At 46.6% G+C, this 14,245-nt stretch overlaps 2 protein-coding genes across 2 annotated transcripts; both read left to right on the top strand.

The window, feature by feature from the left end:
* Positions 1 to 140: 140 nt before the first annotated feature.
* LOC126046756 (keratin, type II cytoskeletal 5-like) lies at positions 141 to 3,911 on the top strand. Its single transcript, XM_049819568.1, has 9 exons — positions 141 to 638; positions 1,068 to 1,282; positions 1,604 to 1,664; positions 1,759 to 1,854; positions 2,129 to 2,293; positions 2,550 to 2,675; positions 3,070 to 3,290; positions 3,560 to 3,594; positions 3,700 to 3,911. Exons 1-9 carry the CDS (start codon positions 144 to 146, stop codon positions 3,909 to 3,911), a joined length of 1,626 nt encoding a protein of 541 aa, XP_049675525.1. The 5' UTR covers positions 141 to 143.
* A 1,898-nt stretch (positions 3,912 to 5,809) lies between these two features.
* On the top strand, positions 5,810 to 12,546 carry LOC126046743 (keratin, type II cytoskeletal cochleal-like). The gene is made up of 9 exons (XM_049819539.1): positions 5,810 to 6,283; positions 6,704 to 6,912; positions 9,577 to 9,637; positions 10,308 to 10,403; positions 10,595 to 10,759; positions 11,129 to 11,254; positions 11,383 to 11,603; positions 11,879 to 11,913; positions 12,347 to 12,546. Exons 1-9 carry the CDS (start codon positions 5,825 to 5,827, stop codon positions 12,544 to 12,546), a joined length of 1,572 nt encoding a protein of 523 aa, XP_049675496.1. The 5' UTR covers positions 5,810 to 5,824.
* Positions 12,547 to 14,245: the final 1,699 nt, after the last annotated feature.

Raw genomic sequence — 14,245 nt, 5'->3', positions numbered from 1 at the left:
ACCACGCCAGACCCATCCCCAGCTAGTAAGGGTATAAAAGGGCCAGTCCCAGCCTGGGGGAGCACAACTTCACCTTCTGCCTCCATCCACTTCCTCGCCGCTTTATTCTTTCTATCGCTCTCACCCTGCTCACATCAGCTGCCATGTCTCGCCAGTGCGCTGCAAGGAACCAGAGCAAAGCTGGCTTCAGTGCTGCTTCTGCCTTCATCCCAAATGCCAGCAGCACCAGCTTCTGCTTGCGTTCTGCATCCCAAGGTGGAAACTGCAGTACTGCCACTGGGTATGGAAGATTTGCTGGAGGTTTTGGAAGCAGGAGCCTCTACAGTCTTGGTGGGTGCAAGAGGATCTCCATAGCTGGAAGAGGTGGTGACTTCTACGGACCTGCAGGTTTTGGTGCTGGCACTGGGATCTCCTGTGGTTTTGGTGGTGCAGTTGGTGGTGCCTTTGGGTTTGGAGGTGGCATGGGTGGCCCTGGATTCCCTGCTATCCCAGCTGGGGGCATCCATGAAGTCTCAGTCAACCAGAGCCTTCTGAAACCTCTCAACCTGGAGATTGACCCCAACATCCAGAGTATCCGTAAGGATGAGAAGGATCAGATCCAAACCCTCAACAATAAATTTGCCTCCTTCATCGACAAGGTGAGACATAAGATTTCTTGGTTATGCTGTGTTGATTCTTCAGTGGGGAAGCATAAACAAGGGCAAGTTATACCTTTATTAACAATTTTGCTGCTCTTGTAGTTCCATTTCTAACATCAGCAGCCTGGGAATAAAGCCTGAGGGGTTCCAGCTTTGAGACCATTCACCCCTTTCATTAAAGCTGAGATGAGACCAGCCATCAGGGGAAAATGGTGATGTAGGATGTAAGGAAGCAGAGTTTGCAAAGAGAGCAGGAAGGTTAACATCAGATGTGCAATGCTTGCTTGCTTGTCTAAACTGTCAGCTGTTCCCCAAGGGCTGAGAGCTCCCACCTTTCAGCAAGCGAATCCTTGCAGGATTGTACCTTGCCTCTCTAAGGAAAACCATCCTAAAATCACTGTTTCTGAAACATCTCCTTGCTCTATCCAGGTCCGATTCCTTGAACAACAGAACAAGGTCCTGGAGACCAAGTGGGCCCTTCTGCAAGAACAGGGGAACAAAACAGTCAGAAACAACATTGAGCCCCTCTTTGAGACCTACATCAACAACCTCAGGAGACAGCTGAACAGCTTGCTGACAGACAAGGAGAACTTGGAAGGGGAGCTGAACAAGGTGCAAAGCCTTGCTGAGGACTTCAAGAACAAGTAAGCCTATCCATTTGTGATCTGCCTGGAGAGCAGGGGGGGCTGCAACAGATACCAGCTCTCTGATGCACCTGTGCAATCAAACAAGGAAAGGCAGCCTTTTTGCTGATATAATCTTGCAAGTAAGGCCCAGGTTAAGTTTAATATGAGACATATTCAACCTCAATTCCCCATGGCTGAAAGTCACAGGCAGGGCTAAGAGACCAAGGTAGAAAACTGTACACACACATACACACACACACACACAAAAAGCGGCTGGTCCTGAAAATATGAAATAATTTTTGCACAAGCCTAGACCAACCCTCCATTTCAATCCCACAGATACGAAGAGGAGATCAACAAGCACACAGCTGTCGAGAATGAATTTGTGATCCTGAAGAAGGTAGGTGCAGGAGCATAGCAAGAAACACATTCTCCAGCTTTTCCTATGCTTCTCCAAAAACCACTTTATTTTTGTGATGCGTTTCCTCTTCCAGGAGGTAGACACTGCCTACATGAACAAGACAGAGCTGCAAGCCAGGCTGGACTCCCTTATGGAGGAGATAGATTTCCTCAGAGCCCTCTATGAAGCCGTAAGCACCAGCATTTACATCATTCTCCCAGTTTCCTATGTTCTTGCCTTCCTTTCCCACTTCAGAGGCTCCAGACTGTTTATTTTCCACTCTGTTGCACTAAATAATTCAATGCTTTTTCCATTTCACCTGCTGGCTTAATCCTGCCTGAAACTGTCCTGGAAAAGTCACTTTGTCCACCCAGGTCTACCCTCTAACCCGGGGGGTTTCCTTTCTTGGAGCAACATTCGTGTCTCACACCTGCAACTCACCAAAACACCCGCTGCTTTTGCAGGAACTGTCTCAGATGCAGACCCAGATCTCCGACACCTCTGTCATCCTGACCATGGACAACAACCGCAGCCTGGACATGGACAGCATCATTGCAGAGGTCAAAGCGCAGTACGAGGACATTGCTAACCGGAGCCGGGCGGAGGCTGAGTCTTGGTACCAGTCCAGGGTGAGTGCCTAGGAAGGCTTCTGCAATGGGAAAACCAAACTCCCTCCCCCAAATCCCCTCGGGGAGGAGTGTCCCACTGTGATTTTTATGACACAGGATGTCTTCAGATTTAATAATCCTATAAAGTTTGGAAGTGCTAATTTGGGACTGAGAACATACACATACTTTGGAGTGCAAACACCCACATACCCACACTCTGCTTGGCTCTAAACCCAATACATTTTACCTTGACTGGTTGTTCCTCTCTATCTGACAGTATGAAGAACTGCAGGCTACAGCAGGCAGGCACGGGGACGACCTCCGTAACACCAAGCAGGAGATCTCTGAGCTCAACCGTCATGTCCAGCGCCTGCGGTCTGAAATCGACAGTGTGAAGAAACAGGTAAAGGGCAGCATAAATGCCTAAGACTTAACTCTTGCTGCGGTCTAACCTCTTGGCTGTCCAGCCAACTCCAGGGAATACAAATAGATGCATCTCTGTGAGTTCTGCTGGATCAGGAATGAATACGACAGCATTTCTCTCAGTGCAGTAACATCACTAAGAGTAACTTAATACAATATTAGTAAACCTAAGAAGATGTTAAGGAGTGTGGGGTTAGATTAAATCCAGGTTGTGACCTGGCTCAGAACATAGGTCAATTCAATGATCATTAAGATCACACCTATAGATGTTAACCCAAAGTCATCTGCATCTAGACCTGGCATCATGACCTCAGGGTACAAAGAAATGGTCTATACTCTAGAGAAGGAATGCAACCACTGTTTTTCCTCCACAGTGTGCCAGTTTGCAGACAGCCATTGCGGATGCTGAGCAGCGTGGGGAGATGGCCGTCAAGGATGCCAGGACAAAACTGGCTGAGCTGGAAGCAGCTCTGCAGAAGGCCAAGACAGACCTTGCCCGGCAGCTCCGCGAGTACCAGGAGCTCATGAACGTCAAGCTGGCCCTGGACATCGAGATTGCGACCTATAGGAAGCTGCTGGAGGGTGAGGAGTGCAGGTGCGTCCAATTTTATATCCCAATTTCCAGAGGTGCAATGGAGTCGCGGACCCTTGTCAGGTTTAGACTTCCCACATTCAGAAGACCTGAAATCTGTTTAAAGGCAAGAATTGCCTATGAAGATGAGCTATTTGGGAAGATGGTAGCCTTTCATGCAAACTTTCCAACTTCTACCAAATATATTCCAAGGAAATTCTCCTCCCTTTTCAACCAGTTCCTGTTCATGGGTTCCTCTTGAATTCTTACTGGCTCATTTTGCTCCCTAACAGGCTCTCTGGAGAAGGTGCTGGTGCAGTGAATATCTGTAAGTAACTTTTAAAGATAGTTTGGCAACTTTTACATTTGTCTCCCTGCCGCTTAGAGCCCACTGTTTGTGGATACATCTAAAGAGGGTGTTTTCCTCTTGCAGCCGTGACCAGAACCACCGTAGGAACAGGATATGGAAGTGGAAACTGTCTCAGCTTTGGAGGCAGCAGCGGTGTTGGAGGTGGAGTCTGTGCTGGAGGAATGGGCTTCAGCTCTGGAAGCGGACAAGGCACAGCCGGGTCATGCGCGGTTGGTGGAAGCAGTTCCAGCACGAAGTATGTCTCCAGCACCTCTTCAACCAAGAGATGCTATTAAAGTCAGACATCAGCACTGTTAGCTAGCGTGTGCCAAGTTTCCTCTCGTGTTGCGTACAATCCTGACCCTTTTACTTGCAAAAGATTTGGAAGTCAAAGCTATCTGTCTTTATTTATATAAAACATGCCATGCTCCTGTTTGTTGTTCAACTCTCTGAAATCCCCATTTCCCAGTGTTTGTCTAATAAAAGGCACATGAAATTAATTCTGTCGCATCCTCCTTTGAAGACCAATTACTTTACAGGACCTTGGAGAAGAGAGTGCTTGACATAGCAGAGCAGAGTCGAAGGTAAACAAAAGTCACACACACAAGAGTTCAGACCTTTCCTTCCTCTGCACTCACTACAACTCCATGGACACCTCTGATATCCAACAGGAACAGAGCAGCTGGATGTTCCATTCCCATTTGCATGAGCAAAGTTTTTTAGCATCAGTATCTTCCACAGGATGGGGAAATATCTACTGTTCCTAGTAGGCACTAGAGAAAACATCCTTCTATCTTAATTTCTACATTACAGCATCTCAGCATTTTCATCCCACCTTGATCATGCCAAAACCCCTGTAATCTTCCAAGGTTTTATGTGATGAGTCATGTAGGGATATAAATCTGGTTTTTCCCAAGAAAGCAAGTACTTCAGCTCATGCTGTTCTGTACATGCACTAGCCGCAGGGGCTAATAAAATGCTGTCACTGCCATTACCATAATTAGAAAAGACCCATTAAACCCCCAAACTCATCCTCTTTGGGAAAAATAACGTCCCCACGCATAGGCTGTGAGATAGTTAAAGACCCTGAGGGTAAGGAAGGTTTGGTTCCCCTTCTCTGATCTCCTGAACAGCAGTAAGGAGAGACAAACTACAAAGCACCAAATGGGCTGAGATTACTGCAGCAGATTGTGCTGGTTCAGTCTCTGACAAAGCACTGCCAAGCAACTAAAGCACTAGAGGTAAACGTGACACACATTAAGTGCATGCTGACTCCTAGCCTAAAGAGAAGGTGATATAATAAACCCCAGCTTTTCATTAATCCTATAGATCTAAGCACCATAACACACTACTGAAAAGGAAATAGCTCGTCCTCTTCAACACCTGCCCATCTTTCTCTGGCATCTCTGGACCATATTTCCACTGACACCAGCAGAACTGGTATTTGGTTTGTTATTTAAATACTGCCCAGCATCACGGTCATTTGATGACCTGGACTTTTACAAGTCAGGCTGTTTTCTCTCTGGGGGACCATGTGCTTTTAGCTATCTCATCATTTAGCATTTTGGCTAAACAAAGCATCCAGGCTCCCTTTATAGCCAACAGAAAGGCACAGGTGTGTCCCACATTATCACCTTTACCAGAAGTACCTCTGTGCAGATGAAGTGTTGCCTGCAAAGATGAGGAGTGCAGACCAAGACATCTAACTTCTTGCCTAGATCAGGACAGGTTGCTCCTACCCAAAGATGGCTGGTAATCGAGGAGCAAAGTCAGTTTTCTGTTTAGCAAAGCACATCAAACTAGCATTTTCAACATCTCTAGATTCCCTCTTGTGGCAACTTCAGTCCCATCAGCTTTAAACTAAATGGCCACTGACACCATTAACCAGGGGAACTTTGGATGTAAATATAATTTTTTCCCACCAGTAATCCCCACTCTGAAAAATACAGGTTAGAAAATTGGTGAGTTTTATGAGCCTGAAGATTGCCAGCCCATTGGATTAGCGAGTCTGGTGATTAACGGGTTGGGAAAGGTGGCCACGTGCCAGCATACCAAACCAATTAGCTCAGTCAAGTGAGCTGCGGTCCTCTGCGGACAAGCCCAGCTCTCCAAAAGGATAAAAGGCAGAGGGGACTCCTGATCCAAACTCCCAAAGATTTCTACTCATCTGCCATCTCACCTCATTGTCCTCTGCTCTCACCACCAGCGAATGACTGCACAGACGTCAGTCGGCATTAGGTCAGGAGGACTCACTAAGAGTTTCAGTACTGCTTCTGCCGCTATGCCTGTTAACCGAAGCAGCTTCACCTCCATGTCCGTGTCCCGTAGCAGTGGTGGAGGCATGGGACGGATCAGTGGTGGTTTTGGCAGCAGGAGCCTTCACAATCTAGGGGCAAGCAAGAGGATTTCCATGAGCGGAGGGTATTGTTCTGCTAGACCAGGATACAGTTATGGGTCAGGTCATGGCGGGTTGGCATATAGAGTTGGTGGCGCTGGGTTTGGGTTTGGAGGAGGATATGGCCCTGGAGGTATTCAAGAGGTCATGGTCAACCAACACCTCTTGGTACCTCTTAACTTGGAGATTGACCCCAACATGCAGAGAGTGCGGCAGGAGGAGAAGGACCAGATCAAATCCCTCAACAATAAATTTGCCTCTTTCATCGACAAGGTAAGACATGTTCCACTTCATCCTGCCTGGCATGTTTGTCATTGCCTGTAGACTAGGATCAGGATTGCTCTCAACATTATAAATTTACTTCTAAACCCTTAATGCACAGAATTAAGGACTTTGTTCAGCTTGTTACCTCCATATCCAGACTGTCTACACAGCTCATTTTGTCAGAGCTCTATACACAGTCTGGATATGGTGCAAATTATTTTTTCAGGTTTCTTTGCAGTTGAATATTGCTCCTGGTTTGCAAATCTTCCTACCAATGAACTTTTGATGACATGCTCATCTAAAGCCCACTTTAAATTACATAAAAGAAAAACCCCAAATCCCTCACATTAAAGCCCCCATCTCATGAAAAGTGAGGCAAGTTTTGAGTTGATGATCCCAAATGATTTAAATTTTTCTGATGGGTTTCAGGTGCGGTTCCTGGAGCAACAAAATAAAGTACTGGAGACCAAATGGAGCCTCTTGAAAGACCAAAAAGTTGTAAAAAATAACCTTGAACCTATGTTTGACGCATACATCAGCAACATGAGGAGACAGCTTGAGGCTCTAGGAGGGGATAGGCTGCGGCTCAGCTCAGAGCTGAAGGCTATGCAGGATGCTGTTGAAGACTTCACGATCAGGTAAGCAACACACAGAAAGAAACCTGTCCAGTTTTTCTTGACTCTATCTTCTTCCTGGGTGAGTTAAAAGACCCAAGGCAACCCCAAAATTGTGAGACCTCAGAAAGGACTAAAGTGACTCGGGTTGCCCTCACTTTAGCTGCTGTATAAATGTCAGCAACAGCACTTTACCTGTTGCAAGACACATGTATTTGTTTTGTAGGGACAGGTGAACTTTTAAAATGTTGCAAAAGGCTCAGATGGTCAGACATCCACAGGAGTTTGGGAGCACCTTCTCAAAAGCTTAGTCTGTCCAGAGCTGAAGCTTTCCAAATGGTTTCAGCTCCTGTGTAATCATTTTAATACAGACCAGGATGAAACCTGAATCTTAACAAGACTATTGAGCACTCTGAACACTCACATTTCTTACTGATGTGGGTTCCCTTCCAGAAGAGAAAAATTGTCTAAAAAGAAAGATTAATTTTAAGTGTGTGTTTCTGTGTTGTTCTTTTTTTAAAAAAAATTGTTATAATCATATATAATTCATATCAATGTATTGAATAGTTTTAGCACTTCTGAAAGTTAGCTTCCAGCCCATGGAAAGTCACTGAAATCTTGGACGAGGGTTTCAGCTCAGCTCATTAACTCTTTAGGATGTTAGGAGGAGGTGTTCCCTCTCTCACCCAGTCTTTGCACTTTGGAAAAACATCTATCAAGAGTTAGTGTCTGCTACCATGCCCACAAGGGATGCACTGCTTAATGGATGTGAATAAGTAAGGAGCTTTTAAATTGTCAATCTGGAACCAGAAAAACAAGAGATGAGAGCTTGGTGCAGGCTGCAATTCAAAACAAGGACACGCACATTCTGCCAAAAGCTCTCTGCTCTCCCTTTCTTGGGAGACCACGTCTCTGACATTTTCTGTCACCTTTACCAACAGTGCCTCTAGCCCCAAAGTAGCATTGGAATGGAAATGACTGCTTTGGGGAAGAGAAATCGTCATCCATGGTCTACTTTGAGACTTCTTTTTTATGATTCTCTGTGCCTTCAGAAAAGAAACATTTAACAGAGAAAAATTTCTGTCCTGTGTCAGTTTGGCCAGGTAAGGTGTCAGGGTCTGCTACAAATCAGCCATCTGGATTTCCTTCATTCATTTTAGGATGGGACAAATGACATTCCTGAGATAAATATCCTTCTCCATCAGCTACCGAAGAAACCTCAAAGAACAGAGCTTAGCCAAAATAGCAAGTTCCAGGTAGCTGACTTGAGATGAATTCCAGCAATAAGCACAATACTGCTATTGATTAACTGGGTCAGAGAGTGTCCTCCTCCTATTTTCATCACAGGTCCATGGTGAAAGCCATTTTAAATTTTGAAAAGCAATGTCTAACATTAGCACAGTCTGGAGCAGCAACAGAGATTCCTTAGCTGAGAGAAGACCCTTGGGTGCGCCATGACTTCAGATGAGAAATCCTTTGACAACCAAAGGTCACATCATAGAAGAGGTTCAGACTTTAATACTCTGCCTCATCTGACAAAGTGTCAAATATTCCTTCTGGCTTCAGATCAGGGAATCTTTGGGCAAACACTCAGTTACATCATACGCGTTGCTGGGCCAGGAGCATCATGTTGCATTGTGGCAACAATGCCTACACCTACCAAAAGGACGTCACTACTTCTGTCCCCATTTCCTAGGAATTGGTTCTTCTTACCTTTATTTATTTTAAACTTTGTGGATCCCAAAGTATTTGTCCTAATGGTTTGCTCTTCTGAGTCAAATACTAATCCATATGGCAATTAGAAATTAGACATATGCCAAATTAGTTTTCCTCTTCTATGTGGCTAAGAGCTCAGAGACCCACAAATCTATATACAGGCTAGGACTTTGCTTAATGGAAATGATTTTAAGGGTTGGATATTCCTGATGTGAAGAAATCTTCCCCCATGAAAGGGTCATGAAAGGCTAACGTCTTATTAGCTGCACAGATTCCTTCCTTTGAACTCCTGTCTTTCATCTCCCTCATTTAATCATTTCATTTGAGCTGGGCATCAGTCCATGGCTATTGCTGGTTTTTATCCTTTCCCAAGAGTGGGACTGCGTGCTGCTGATGATCCAGACCTTGGCTTTCCTTGCCCAGGCCATCATCCTCCCTCCTCCCCGGCCATCCCCAGCCCTCCCGAAGCCACCGCGGGAGATGGCGTCAGAGATCCCAGCTCTTCTGACTAACCCAGGTGTGGTGGCGATGAGCTCAGCTACGGCTCCACCCAGCCCTCCCGGCCTGAGAAAATTTAGAGAGTACAAGGCTCCCATTCACAGCAAAAACTCCTGGGAGGATAAAACGTGCCTTTAATGAAGGCCTGCAGCTTTTCTAGATGGCCTCCTCCCACCACCTAGCCCAAGGGTGCTGTCTTTCTATCATAATCAGTGAGATACATATATCTAATAATGCTACGTATAATATATGCACTGTCATAGCAAGGATCTAGCATTGTTAGATAGCTATTTTTGTTGTTTCCTCCAAACATCCACGCATAGGTGGTCAATGCCCCTGGGAACAGACTCTTTAGTGTCTCCACAAGCACCCTATAACGAATGTGTGGAGGAGGGATTTCCACATGCCCGTGGTGGATGGGGTGGGTTGCAGTATGGAAGCCTTAAAGGGATGCTCATCCCCCCTTCCCAACAGGTATGAAGAGGAGATCAACAAGCGCACGACTGCAGAGAATGACTTTGTTTTGCTCAAGAAGGTGAGGCACCAACAACAAAGAAGGGACACACTTTTTAAAGGCAAAACGCATTTGAATGCAAATAACCCTTTTTATCCGGCAGTGCCAAGCTGGGCAAAGCACTTAGCAAACGTGTAGTCATCCCTCCTAGAAGCAGAAACACCCAGTTGTGCCAGTGTGTCAGTCCCTGGCAATAGCTCGTTCTTGTTTCAGGCCCCTCATAAAAAATTCAGGTGAGTCCTGGTCCCCCAGGTACCAGATGAGATCTGGGTCATCCATACCTTGTAGTCACTCCACTAGATGCTCTGCTGCTTCTGCAGCCTCTCTGTATCCAATCCCACCCCCCACAGCCCCCTTGGTCCCACTTGCAAGAGACACAATAAGAAACTTCCACTATTTAAAGCATTGTCGAAAATATCTGTCTGCACGCTGGCAAGAAAAAGAGAAATTCAGTGGCTTCTGCATGTAAAAAATTGCTTAGATCTATGGACACTGTTATCCCCCCCTCCTCCAAAAAAGAAGGTAGAGGGAAGAAACCAGGTCACTTTTGGCTCTGTTTAAAGGCACAGAGGTCAAGGAAGTCTTCAGTTCTAGTTTGTCACCAAAGGTTTGCATTAAATGACAACTGGTCTTTGTACAAGGATGCAGATAGGCAAGGTTTCGTTCGCTACCCCTGTTGTTGCAATTCCAGGACGCGGATGCTGCCTATATGAACAAGGTGGACCTGGGGGCCAAGGTGGATGCACTGACAGATGAGATTAACTTCCTGCGAGCCCTCTATGAAGCAGTAAGAATCTCCCACGTTTCCCAGTTCTGTGATTTCCTTATTTTCCTGGTACCAACAGGATTGAGCCAGCCTGAGAGAGCTCTTCAGAGCTGCAGTTCCTCCCCGATCTTACCCCTCTACCACGCATCATCTCTGGGACAAGCGTAACAGTGAAACATTTGGGACTGAGAACAAATTTGTTTGACTTACAGGAGCTGTCTCAGATGCAGTCACAGATCTCAGACACCTCTGTGGTCCTATCCATGGACAACAACCGCAGCCTGGACCTGAACAGCATCATTGCAGAGGTCAGAGCGCAGTACGAAGACATCGCTAACCGGAGCCGGGCAGAGGCTGAGTCCTGGTACCAAAGCAAGGTGAGGATGTGAAAATCAACCAGGTGAGCTAGGAAATTTTTTGTTTAGCGTTTCCCAAAGACTATTTTATACTGGAGAGTGCAAGCAGAGAGGACAGAGGAGCAGGGTGTAAAATCAAGTCAATTTGGATAGGATTCATTTAGTTGATAGTAAAATGCCATTTTAACAACAAGAGACAGAGGAGCATAAGGAGATAGAGGTAGGAAGGAAATATGCTAAAGCTCATGAGGAAGAGCTTGGATTGAGTACAGAAAGAGACAGGAGATCCAGTCAAGAGAGGATCAGAGCACGGTCAGCCTCTACCAATGAGTTCAAGCTCCGGCCCAGATCTGACTGTGCCCTGGTGTCTCATCTCCCTGCCCATCTCAGTATGAGGAACTGCAGCTCACGGCTGGCCAGCATGGGGATGACCTCCACAACACCAAGATGGAGATCTCGGAGATGAACCGCACGATCCAGCGGCTCCACTCGGAAATTGATAGTGTAAAGAAACAGGTACGGAGCACAGGAGCCCTCCAAACACGGGGGCATCTCCACTACCTTGCTGTACCCTTGCAAGAACGCCTGGAAATCAGGGTCTGAACCCACTGAGCAGTCACCAAACCTATTTCTACTTCTTGCAGTGTGCCAGTTTGCAGACGGCCATTGCAGATGCTGAGCAGCGTGGGGAGATGGCCGTCAAGGATGCCAGGGCAAAACTGGCTGGCCTGGAAGATGCTCTGCAGAAAGCCAAGGCAGACCTGGCCCGGCAGCTCCGTGAATACCAGGAGCTCATGAACGTCAAGCTGGCCCTGGACATCGAGATCGCGACCTACAGAAAGCTGCTGGAGGGCGAGGAGAGCAGGTGGGTGCCTCCCCCTGCAAACAAAATAATGTCCAAACCCACAGATGTTCTCACATCTGCCTTCCAACAAGAGAGGGAAGGGCTGCAAAAAGCTGCAGAGAAAACACACTCGTACCCTACGCAGTTACAGGTGTTATTTCAATTCCTATCGGATGCTCATCATCACACCATAACACTCCAGACCATTCTGTTATCCAATGTCCCTGGTGCCAAACTGTTGCTTGAAATTGTCCTAAATAACAAGCCCTTACTTCTCTGTCCTCTCTTTCTTCCAGACTGGCTGGAGAAGGCGTTGGTGCGGTGAATATTTGTAAGTAGTCTGGCTCATAAGCAATAGATTGAGTATTCATTGAGTTATTCCTTAAATGTACCTGAAACTGAGGATAAGACGATGAAAACGAGCTACGCAGCTAGTAGTTACCAGCACAAAAATGGAGTATACTTAGGGTTTTGCAGCACTCTGCGGGACTGGGGAGGCCAAAGAGCTTGATACATCTATTCTTTGACCAACTCTGAACTTGAAGGGTTTTGTCCCTAGGAGATTTGAGATTGTCCCTAGGAGACTCAGATGTCTAAGGCCAGCTCTGCTACAGGATAGGAAGAAAAGCCAGAGAGTAAGTTGTGTGAAATACAGGCAGTGGTAGACTGTCCAAGAAAAAACATGAATGTGTGAATCTAAAGGTTGAAATTCCTTCATACTATTCCAAACAAACTAACCCTCTGCCCATGGTTTCCCATCACAGCCGTGGTCTCATCTGGGAGCAGCTACGGAGGTGGGAACATGCTGGGCTCAGGCTTCAGCAACAGGCTCAGCATGGGGGGAAGCGGTGCCAGCTCCGGCAGCGGGAGCTGCCTGGCCAGGGGATTCAGCTCTGGCATGGGAAGCAGCTCAAGCATGAGGTTTGTATCGAAAAGCACTACCAAGAAGAGCTATCGGAGCTAAGTCACGGCAGCATCCAGCTCACTCGGAGCAGAAGAGGTTGAGCACCACCTCCTGCTGCCAGCACGAAGCCTATTAACACCATCCAAAGACCCACGCTTACCACTTTCCCATCAGGGGAAAACTCACCCCCAGCACTACTTATTGGCTTGGGAGAGATGCCTCTCTAAGTCCAATTAATTCCTCTGCATAAAGCCTCACCCAGCCGACTGGAAGCCCAGCACTGCTTATCAACCGGTAATCAGCCTTCCCATTAATGGGTGTCATCGTTAGAGCTCAGCTTGCAGCTTCCCAGGGTTCCCTTTTGCTCCAGTGCTCTGGTACAAATGCAGAGTAGGTGCAGGACTTAGATTTAGGCCAGTGTACGTGAAAGCAGAACGTGTCCCTTCACCCATTTACGATAGAAACCAGGAGGGGTGTTGAGACCACAGACCCTCGCGTTCCCTCTTAAGCAACCCTGCTCCCCACTGCTGGGCTTGCTCTCCCCAAAGACTTGAAAACAAAGTGACTTTCAATATAGAGGCAGTTGCTCTGTTTCCCAATTCCTCTTGCATTGATGTCGTTTCACTCCAGGGCTCTCTAGCTCTACCTACATCCAAAAATGGAGCCTTCATCTTCCATAGGTGAAAGGGGTTGGGTCTCTATAATGTCTAATTCCTCACCCACCCAATATGTATAATTTAGCCAAAAGATCACATAACCTACAGGTTGCTAGATCTTGTGTCAGCAGCAAACCATTTTCCTTTCCACCAACCAGAGTGAGCTTGAAGTACAGACAGGGGTTAAAAATACAGGAAAACAAAAAGGAGGAACAGAAGGCTTTGGTAACATAAATTTTACATAACCTGGAAAAACATCTCTGGTTTAATGCCTTTGTTCTCAGCTTTTTTTTTTTTTTTTCCCCCCTTCTCTTTTTATGGAAGGGGAAGGGAGGCAAAGAAGAGGGTTGGAGAATGATGTGCCAAAATGTAACTAGCTCATTTCCTCTCATCTGCTCCCATTGAACTGTATGGGTTTTATGAAATTTCTTCAATAAACTGCAGTCAAACTTACCATGACCAATGTGGGTTTCCTGAGCCATTATGAAATTATTCTGAAAGCGTAATTCTAGAAAAAGGTTTAGAAGATTCACCATAGGCACTCACTGTCACTGAGAGCCTTCCCATCTCCTCCTCCCCATGTCAGTGCCGGAGAGGAGGGAGAACATTAAGTGTATTGGAGACAGGGGTCACAGAGTGGCAATACCTGAGCACTTTGGGAGGTTTTCCAAGTTGCACAGCCAACAGAGCAAGACCAGAAGGTGGGGCTGGTTTCACCTGGCCATAAACGCCTACGTCCGAGCCAGTCAAAGGACCAAAACAGACCATTTTGGGTCAATTTGTTCCCCAGTAACACCTCCCTCCCTCTGTGGGACTGAAAGTGCTCTAGGCAGTTGGCTGAAGATGTCTGCGTTGCAGAAGCACTCCAAAAGGTGTTTTAAAGTCAGGAAAGATGGATCCCACGCATCAGAGCTAAACTTCTGGAAAGGCTTGTTCCAGACCTGCAGCTTATGCAGGGAAAACAGGAGGGATTTATCTCCATCCCCTCTCCGGAGCGGCCAACAGAGCCATCAGGCCAAGTGCTAGACAAGGATGTGATCCCAGGGCAGCAAGATGCTCCCAAGTTGAGGTTTCTGTTGGGTCAGCAGATCGAAGCCGGGCTG

This window comes from Accipiter gentilis, chromosome 16 (assembly GCF_929443795.1).
Source record: "Accipiter gentilis chromosome 16, bAccGen1.1, whole genome shotgun sequence".
Classification (NCBI taxonomy): Eukaryota; Metazoa; Chordata; class Aves; order Accipitriformes; family Accipitridae; genus Astur; species Astur gentilis.
Note: the sequence above shows the minus strand (reverse complement) of the source record. Positions and strands in the feature narration are given on the sequence as shown.

What these genes read in the sequence shown, in the direction of transcription:
- LOC126046756 (XM_049819568.1), top strand. Translation starts at nt 144, where the DNA reads ATGTCTCGCCAGTGCGCTGCAAGGAACCAGAGCAAAGCTGGCTTCAGT. An exon ending in TCGACAGTGTGAAGAAACAG is followed by an intron (nt 2,676 to 3,069) that starts GTAAAGGGCAGC and finishes TTTCCTCCACAG; the next exon opens with TGTGCCAGTTTGCAGACAGC. An exon ending in CTGGAGGGTGAGGAGTGCAG is followed by an intron (nt 3,291 to 3,559) that starts GTGCGTCCAATT and finishes GCTCCCTAACAG; the next exon opens with GCTCTCTGGAGAAGGTGCTG.
- LOC126046743 (XM_049819539.1), top strand. Translation starts at nt 5,825, where the DNA reads ATGACTGCACAGACGTCAGTCGGCATTAGGTCAGGAGGACTCACTAAG. An exon ending in ACTTTGTTTTGCTCAAGAAG is followed by an intron (nt 9,638 to 10,307) that starts GTGAGGCACCAA and finishes TTGCAATTCCAG; the next exon opens with GACGCGGATGCTGCCTATAT. An exon ending in TGCGAGCCCTCTATGAAGCA is followed by an intron (nt 10,404 to 10,594) that starts GTAAGAATCTCC and finishes TTTGACTTACAG; the next exon opens with GAGCTGTCTCAGATGCAGTC.